The following is a 9,053-nucleotide window of genomic DNA, read 5'->3' on the forward strand; positions in this document are numbered from 1 at the left end:
AAAACCGTGAAGAAAATCGTCGTGGCTGCGTCGGCGAGCGGACGGCTGGATGACGACCGGCTCGATCGCGGCCTGCTAGAGCTGCGAAACACACCACGGGCAGACGGCAGGTCACCAGCTCAAATCCTGTTCGGCCACCCGCTGAGGTCCGGCGTGCCCACTCATCATCGGGCGTTCGCGCCCGAATGGCAGCGTGCCGCCGACGCGTGCGACGCCAGAGCCACCGCTCTTCGACATGACGTCCGGTGCTACCACGATGCTACCGCGCGCCCGCTCTCAGGGCTGCGCGTCGGCAGTCACGTGGACGTGCAGAGTGCCGAGAGCGGTCGCTGGGACCGCACAGGCGTGATCGTCGGCGTGGGACATCGCCGAACATACCTGATCAAGATGCCGAGCGGCCGCATATACTGGAGAAACAGACGGTTCCTCCGACCGCACCGCCCCATGCTAGCCAGCGGCGCGGGGCCACCTACGGAGTTCGACCCCAGTGGGGAGCAGAGTCCCCCGACCGGGCGTATGGCGTTACCTCAGCCACATTCTCGTCTAGAGACACCGGAGCCCACGGCGGAGCCCCGTCGGAGCAGCCGTCAGCGTCGAGAGCCTCAGCGGCTGCAGGTCCGTTGGGATGCGCACACATATGACTGATGCTCCATACCTGTGTGTACGTATAGATGTTAACCTGGTCTGCTGTTAACGCGGTGAGCTGTTTTGTTTGCTGGTGCGTTTGTTTTGCCCCTTTGTTTGCGTTTATTGGTCCGTCTGTCGTTTGTTGCTTTGTTTCGGGTTTATGTTGTTTGAAGACGTTCGCCCCTCGTCTCACCTCTTTATATTGTGGCGAACATCTTGAGGGGAGGTGTTGTGGTATCGGCCGCCCGGGTTGACCTTGACCGCCCCTGACCCAGCGGGCCGGGCGGCGGGCGGCGCGAGCGGGCAGTGTGGAGCGAGACGAGCTCGAGTGCGGGTGCGGTGCGCGCCAATAAAGTACAGTGACTGTGAGACGCGTGTGTGACGGGAGGCGCGGAACAGAACACCTAGGACCTTAAAATTGGGTAGCATCGGCTTCCTCTCGTCACGGGCAACACGCCTCGTGTTTTCCGCGAAGCTCTAGCTCGATCAGGGGCCAAACGGCAAGGGGGGGGTCCAACCGACCCCCCCCTACACATTAGAAGCTGGCAAACGCCGCACACATGCGAGGGTTAAATTGAACGTTTTGAGCCATACACGTACACATATGACAAAATGAATGTCACCATCGTGTTCTACGCCCCAAATTACCCATAAAACATGTATCACAGGCTGCGAATATCAGTTTTGATTTTCGGGGATATGTGCCTACCCGGTTGACCTGACCTTGACCCTGACCTATGCTTGACTGACCCCTACATGGAGCTGACACTCTTGTAGACCTTAGATGATGGATTGTGCACCGTTTTGACAGAGTTTATGACGAGAGACGCCCATTGCGAAGTCCTGAAGTCCATGCTACTGAAAGCCCGATTTCAGGTGTTTGACCTGACCTTGACCCGACCTGTGACCTCAAAATTCAATTTTAAAGTACTCATCTGAAGCGTCTCGTCGCGTTCTTTCGTTTGCCGCCTCGTGCGTTTCGCTGCGCCTATTGGTTCTCGAGTTATCGGCTGGGGGCGTTTAACGCCCCCCCCCCCCCAGCAAACGGTGGGTGGCGAAATGCCCCAGCAACTGCCGGGTATATAAAAAAATGTTTTTTTATTTTTGGGGTCAAAACTCAAAAATTTTAAAAATCCGAGATAGCAGTTTTGTAGCCCTGTCAGTTCTACACCTTTTATGTCTTGATCATTTTTCTGTATCTTCAAAGCTGTAGGCCTGACAGGTCGTCTCGCGAAGGTCTTTTTTTGGTCGAAAATGACAGAACATGACGTCATTCTGACGTCGTTTGTGGCCAACCTATCATAGCCTCTGGAAGAATTTTAGGTCACAATGTGTGAAATTGATGCCAGGAGGAGTCCTTAAAGTTTGGTGGCGATATCTCCAGCCGTTTAGGAGATATCGACGGAAAAGGACAGGCCCCCTACGGGGCACGGGTTAAGCATTGTGCGGGAGTTCAGAACCCTTTATGCCTTCCTTGAATATTTTATGCTCATTTTTTAAGTTAAGTTCTAAGGAAAGCTACGGGGGAGTAGTTCAAATATGATCACAGGCAGCTTTTGCCAAGTTGTCAGGGAACTCAGAGAAAAACACAATTCTAAGAATAGTGTTTTAACTATTGACAACAAATCTTCGGTTACAAAGACGACGGTATGTTTTTTTAAAACCATAAACGTCGAGTTAAGGTTACATGGATTGACTAATAGCACGTTTTGACACATAAATTCATTTGATAGGCTGCTGACAACATATTAGTGAAAAATTAGCTTCTTCATATTTAATCCCTGCGCTGTCTGTAGCACACAGCACTCACAGCACTATCATCACTAATCTGTTCAAGAGCCACTCTCTCCATGGAGCGACAGGTACACCTGTCAAGTCCATCTCAGATACGACCCAACCCGTGACTAGGTGTGGCACGGGTTATACCTACATTTATCTCGAGTGTCTGTCGATTGGGACACTCGAGCTGAGTCGCAGCTGATGAGCGGTATCGCCTGATGTGTCTGAGCCCGTCCGACTTCACTCGCTGGCATCATCATAAGACGGGATAGGGCTTAGGATAAGGTATCAGTGCGAGTCGGGCGAGCATTAAAGTCGCAAGTGCCTCAGGAAATGCCAATGATCAAGACATCTAGACATCAAGAGGCGCTGGTCTGCAGCCTGCAGACCAGCGCATGACTAGGGATGAAATATGATGAACACTGGGAAGATTTTCTTTGCACAATGTATCTATCAGTCGTTTTTAAAATCACATTGCTGGTTATGTAAGGAATCTTCCTGTCGTAAATCTACCGCTGCAGCCAACCTTCATCCTTGCCATTCTCCTTTGGGCGTCCTAAAGTCTCTGTAAACTAAAGACCGTCCCCACCTCCCCCTTTGACCTTCCTGGCTTTGGCCTCCTGGAGTCCTTGCCGCCTTTGTTGAAGCCTTCATCCGTCTCTCCAATTGAGAGCATGCAGTTCTCATATAACCGTCGATGTAGTTCTTCTAACGCTCCTCAACGCAATTCTCCAGTCTGCAGAGCTCTCGTTACACGCCCGTTGCCTTCGCGGCTCTCCTATTATCCCCCTCTGCGCCTTTTGCTCCCCTTTAGAGCTCTCCTCGATCCTACCTGGACTGTTTTTCTCTGCCCTCTGCGGTCCTTCGTGATCCACCTCTGTGTATGCTGCTTCCCTCTGCGGCGCTCATAGGTACGCCTCTGTACATTTCGATCCCCTCTGTGATCCTGATCTGCCTCTGTATGTATTCCACTCCCCCTCTAGTCTTTCTCGATCCGCCTCTGTGCGTTTTACCCCATTTGCGGCCCTCTTAGATCCGCCCCTGCGCCTCTTGATCCCCTCTGCAGCTCCCTATATCCGCTCCTGTGCCTTCTGATTCCCTCTGCAGCTCCCTAGATCCGCCCTTGCCCCTCTTGATCCCCTCTGTAGTCCTAGATCCGCCCCTGCGCCTCTTGATCCCCTGTTCCGTCGCTAGATTGCGGTACGATCATCTCACAAAATCAAATTAAGCAGGCGAGCGTTGATTATGAAAGCGACGGCCCTCCAGAGAGTTACCCCCGCTCTGTGTTCATATCCTGCTCTCTCCCTCTCTCTCTCTCTCTCTCTCTCTCTCCTCCCCTCCTCTCTCTCCAGCTCGCCACAGTCCCGGACGCGCAGTCGGCGCCGCTCGGCGCGACACACTTCATATCACTGTCTGAGAGTGGCTTCTGCTTCCGCGCGAATTAACACTTCCTGAACAAGGGAAGGAACGGGGAAAACGGGTGTGTGTGGGAAGTACTGGGATAGGAGAGAAGAAGGGAATTGAGCGGGAATTTACAGCTGGGATGAATAATAATCAGGGGTATTATATGAAACCTAGGGCGATGAATATTAACTTTTTTATCATATGTGTATGTAATGTGTACAGAGGCCCATTCCCTGCCGTTACCAGTGAAATGCATGGATATTCGCAGTTTTCAACTTACAGCAAAACGTTGCTAAGAAACTTAGAAATCATAGCCTAAAACAGACTCTTTCCGCAGTCAGGAAATCGCATGCGAGAGCCTATTCAAATATTTGGAAGTACGCTCGCATCAATCGCACGCACTTCCCGGATGCGATTGATGCGGTAAGAATTAAAACGTATTTGAACAGGCTCTCACATGCGATTTCCTGAACGCGGAAAAAGTCTGTTTCAGGCCTATAAGTACATTTGTCACAAGGGGACGTATTACGTAGGTATACGCCTGATTGAACAACTCTGAAAAAAAAAACTGAAAAAGTGGAAACACGTAAATAAATGTATGCGTCCGATAAGAAATCAAAATATGTACGTCTATGGTATTTAAACGTGAATGTGATTTAAACTATTATCGTTTGTCTTGCCAGTGCTTAAAGCATCAATTTCTGATCGGCCCTCTCTCTTTACGAAACCAAGAAAATATCACGACTTTATTATACACTTAACATTTGTACAACAATAAACCTGCATCGCTCATATAGCGAAAGCCCAGTGGAAAGTCTGCCACTTCAACGCCCCCTGCCTGGCCTTTTGCCAGTTCTTCACTCTGTTTCCTGCCGTTTTTCATCTCATATTTTTCAGATCCAATCAAAACTCCGCCCGCAAAGTACCCGGGCATCACTTGGGCACACCAGACAGCTTTATCACAATCTGGTTGCCACGGCAACCGACACGCCGCTGCGGTTTCAATTTCGCTGCGTCGCCAAGGCGTTAATTTGATTCTATTCTATTACAGACGACGTCCGTCGAGAGCCCGATGGCCGGAGTGTCAAATTAAAGTTAGCTCCGTGAAATGAGCTTTCAGCTCCCGCCGGACGAGCTGCGATGAGCTGCTCGGCTCTGGACGGAGTGCGCTGCCCGGTCCCGGACGCCATAGCTGTGCTACAGCTGGTCCGCCCCTGCAGACCTGCACGCTGGAACACCATATATTTTTCTTTATAAATTTAGTCCTGATCTTTCGAATTGAAGGATTCACAAGGACAGAGCTCCCGCTAAGCGAAGCTTGTTGCGTTGACCCTGCCCTCTACCCTCCGACCGCGCCATTCCGATTCTACGGCAGAATTTGGAATCCAAAGTTTAACGTGCGCACATACCTACTCACTGACTTCGCCTGGCTACGGCCTGCCACCAACCGCACCAGTCGGAGGCTCATAGACGTCATGAGCGCCTGTCGCGCTTCGAACCCGGACTGTTATAACCGGGAACGCGTGCTCTCACCACGCGAGTCCAACGCTCACTGAGCTACGGGACCGAATTTCAGAAGCGATGAGAAAAAGAAAACGATGCAAGGCGCCGCATTAATACACGTGTAGTTATATTGCTTGCCAGGCTACTTTACTTTACTTTACTTTACTTTACTTTACTTTACTTTACGGAATTTCTTCGTTGCAATTTTTCTTTTCACTAGGCCGCTCCGCTGACTGAGTTCGAGATGTCCGCAGTGATCATGCTGATCATATGATGAACAGATGATGATTACGCGATCGTCTGATCTTGTTCTAGTTAAGAGAGCTCCACTGAAAACGCTGACAGGGTTAAATAAGTGTGATCATAAAAGTATTCCACCCCCTATACCACCGTTGGCAGCTCCGGGGTCTGGAACAATCTTCTCATGTGTTATTGCACTTCGAGGTTCGAGTCTTAGCAATATCACCGATACCGTAAGGTGGGGCTATTTGAGACAGTATTTGAGACAGTATTTGAGACAGTATTTAAAATTGTTATAAAGTAAAAACCGTTTGAAATTTATGCATACTTTTTGCTCAGGCGATTTACTGCTCGATTCCACACCTCCTTGAGCAAAAATATCACACAAAATTCCAACGATCTTCATTTTATAGCGATTTTGAATGCTGTCTCAAATAGCCCCACTGTCTCAAATAGCCCCACTTTACGGTAACTGTTACTCATATACTCATCCGTTATTCCGTCGCTCTCTTTACCACTGCACCATCTCTCCGGCTCCCTCCGCAGTCCGCAGATTAGTCGAGCCACCACTGCTAAAGCCGCCCACTAGTCTCTAATGTCGCCATCTCTCCCCTGCCCGGAGCGTGAAATTCGTATTTGCAGACGGTGCGGTCCATGTAATTGGTGATTTATTAGTGCTTCTGGTGATTGATCACGGTCTCATCTCGTGGTTGCAGATGATGAGATGGATTTATCGAGAATTAACCCCGGGCTGAGCCGGTAGTTGGTATCGTTGCTGGATAGATTGTGTTATCCGAGGTCATCAGGGGACTAACTGAAGCTATGGTATCCAAACATAGTGACAAAGTGTTGATAAAATAGAAAAGGTTAAAATGAACTTCTTTACGTTTTGTACTCAGCATTAAATGTAGCCAGAATATGTAGGAAGCATATCAGCGGAAACAACACAAAACTGACAAGGCTAAGGAGTTGCTAACTATTATTAAGACATCGTGCAGCTCTACCTTGTCATTCAATTCCACGTGTTGGACATAGTAAAACGCCGAACACCATTATGCATATATTTGCCATACAAACCACTGTCATTGATACCTGATAGATGCGTACGCAAATGTCAGTTTCAATCATATACAATAATGAATAAACTGACCTCAAAATAAAGATACTGACCCAGGAGTAAGCCGAACTACTTCCATCCATGAATGAATCCTCGGGAAAAAATAATCATCGTAAGCATTTATAATGAGTTTTTCATGTTTCACCTTAACTCAAACGTTTCTTCACAGGCAACTTTTCTATATATAGAGCACCGACGGCATATGATCCACCAAAGATAGATTTTTATAAGATGTCGTTAGACGACATACGATAGCATTGGATGACATAAGATAACACTAGAAGACACAAGATGCTTTTTCGTAATTTAGGCCCGCAGTTAATCCTGCCGAGTCTAAAACGATGGATTTTGGAATCTAAATTAGTGATAAAACAATCTAAAGCAATCCTCCACTTTCAAACAAAGTCAACAACTCTTTCCAATGGCATTACTTGTAACCTCTAGTGGAAAAATCATTGAGTAAAAATAGTCTGCAACAGCAACGATATCATGCAACCCAGGAATGAGCTCAGCAAAATCCTGACCTTCAGCAGATCGCTACTCTACAGTCAAGCCCTCCTGATCATACCTACCAGGGCACCGAGTTTGCATCGACCACATGTATGTTGTGCGGATAACACTGCGGCTCCGAGACCGAAGAGTTGGCGGCTCCGTTTTGTCCGCTACATAGCACGAGGATCCGTTGACTGGATATTTGCCGCTTCAGCGTTCCTGCGATGGAATTGAGAACATCCGCTGACACATCCAGCCACAGCACTTCGAGGGACTTGCACTCGAGCGCCAGCTTCCTGATCCCCTTCTGAGAAGGGCTCACATCCCCTTCTCCAGTGCTGCCAAGTCTCAGCTTGGTAAGATGGCAGTTCTTCAGCTTTGCGAGAACCGCTTCAGTGACATCGCTGACTCCGCTCAGGTCCAGCGCATCAAGGTGCCGAAGCTTCGGTAGGTAGCTCAGAAGACCATCCTCTTTCACCGAACGGCATCCTTGTAGACTCAGTGAGCGAAGCTTTGGGAACAAGCGAGGTAGACGTCGAAGTGAGTTGTTGGTCAGCCCGCTTTGGTTCACATTCAGAGAGACGAGGTTCGGAAGCCCGGTCGGTGGCACCAGCTGTTCCACCGGCGGCTCCAGCTCGGCCACGAAGAGTTGTACCAGCAGTGGACAGCCGCTCAGCCCCAGCGCCAGCTCAGAGGCACTGATGTTGGTGACTCTGGACAGGTCCAGATGTCGCAACGTCGTACACCGGGCCAACTGACGCAGACTGGCTGATTCTGTGAAGTGGCATCCAGCGAGATGAAGCTTCTCCAGCTTCCGGCAGCCCGAAACGAGAGCAGACAGGTAAATCGGGTGAATCTGGCGGCTCAGATACACACTGAGCTGATTCATTGCTTTCTCGTCCTCTTGAGAGTTGGCGGGCGGCTGACTGCCACCGAACATAAAGATACCAGTGGGACAGCTTTCGAAAGCAGAATCACCAAATGACGCTGCTCCAGCTGTAGGCATGAACACTCTTTGCGTTTGGATGCCTGGTTTCGTTGAGCTATCGTTTGCACATCCTTCCGCTGGCTTCACATCTGCTACTTGCTGAGCTTGTTTAAGCTCCGATTGCTCTTTTAGAGTTGTTCCCCCAGGCTGCACCTTCCTCATTGCGCTTCCCAAGGAAGACACAGGCGATGCAGTCTTTGTGTTCGGCGTTTCCCCGGGTCTTCCACTCTGCATACCTGCTGGGGTCGCTTCATTGCGCCGGCTATGTTCGTCGCGCTCATGACTGGATCCGGTTTGCTGCAACGATCCTGATCTCGAAACATCGAGTTCCCGGAGCTCTGTGCATTTGCTCAGCTGGGTAAAGGCGACAGTCAGGTCCATTTTGTCCAGTCGGACTGCGAGAAACCGTTCCAGGCTCGGGGTTCGAGTCAGAATCGCAGATAAATGCACTGAACTCAGTCCACGAACATCTGTGACGTCCAGCTCCCGCAGATGCAGGGGACTCAGACTCGGAAACGGCATGAATGCCGATCCCTGAATGTCGCACCCCGCCAAAGAAAGCCGCTCCAGTCGTGGGATGGTCATGACGGCCGCTAGGTCAGAGACCTGTAGAACTCCCAGATGTGAGACATCTAGATCGCGAAGGGATCCGCACAGCGCCAGTTGCAGGAGGCAGGCCGACTGAAGACCCTCACATCGGGACAGAGAGAGGCACTCCAGGCGAGGGAACAGCCGAAGAATCTCGATGAGGTCAGCACCAGTAACGCTTGTGAGCGAAAGGTCCAGTTCACGAACATCCCAGCAGTTGGGCTGCTTCGAGCAGTCGTCATGTGAGCAGTGAGCTTGGCGAAGGTCTTTGATTCTTAGCTGGTTACAGTTTGCCAGGGAAATCTTCCTCAAAGT

The 9,053-nt window shown here is 50.0% G+C and overlaps 1 protein-coding gene across 1 annotated transcript; it reads right to left on the reverse strand.

Annotated features, from left to right (window-relative positions):
* Nucleotides 1-7,238: 7,238 nt before the first annotated feature.
* Nucleotides 7,239-8,102, reverse strand: LOC122394730 (F-box/LRR-repeat protein 20-like). The gene has a single exon (XM_043391830.1). The coding sequence runs from the start codon at nucleotides 8,100-8,102 to the stop codon at nucleotides 7,239-7,241; it is 864 nt and encodes a 287-aa protein (XP_043247765.1).
* Nucleotides 8,103-9,053: the final 951 nt, after the last annotated feature.

This window comes from Amphibalanus amphitrite, unplaced genomic scaffold, assembly GCF_019059575.1.
Source record: "Amphibalanus amphitrite isolate SeventyFive unplaced genomic scaffold, NRLGWU_Aamphi_draft 000608F_arrow, whole genome shotgun sequence".
Classification (NCBI taxonomy): Eukaryota; Metazoa; Arthropoda; class Thecostraca; order Balanomorpha; family Balanidae; genus Amphibalanus; species Amphibalanus amphitrite.

What these genes read in the sequence shown, in the direction of transcription:
- LOC122394730 (XM_043391830.1), bottom strand. Translation starts at nt 8,102, where the DNA reads ATGTTCGGTGGCAGTCAGCCGCCCGCCAACTCTCAAGAGGACGAGAAA.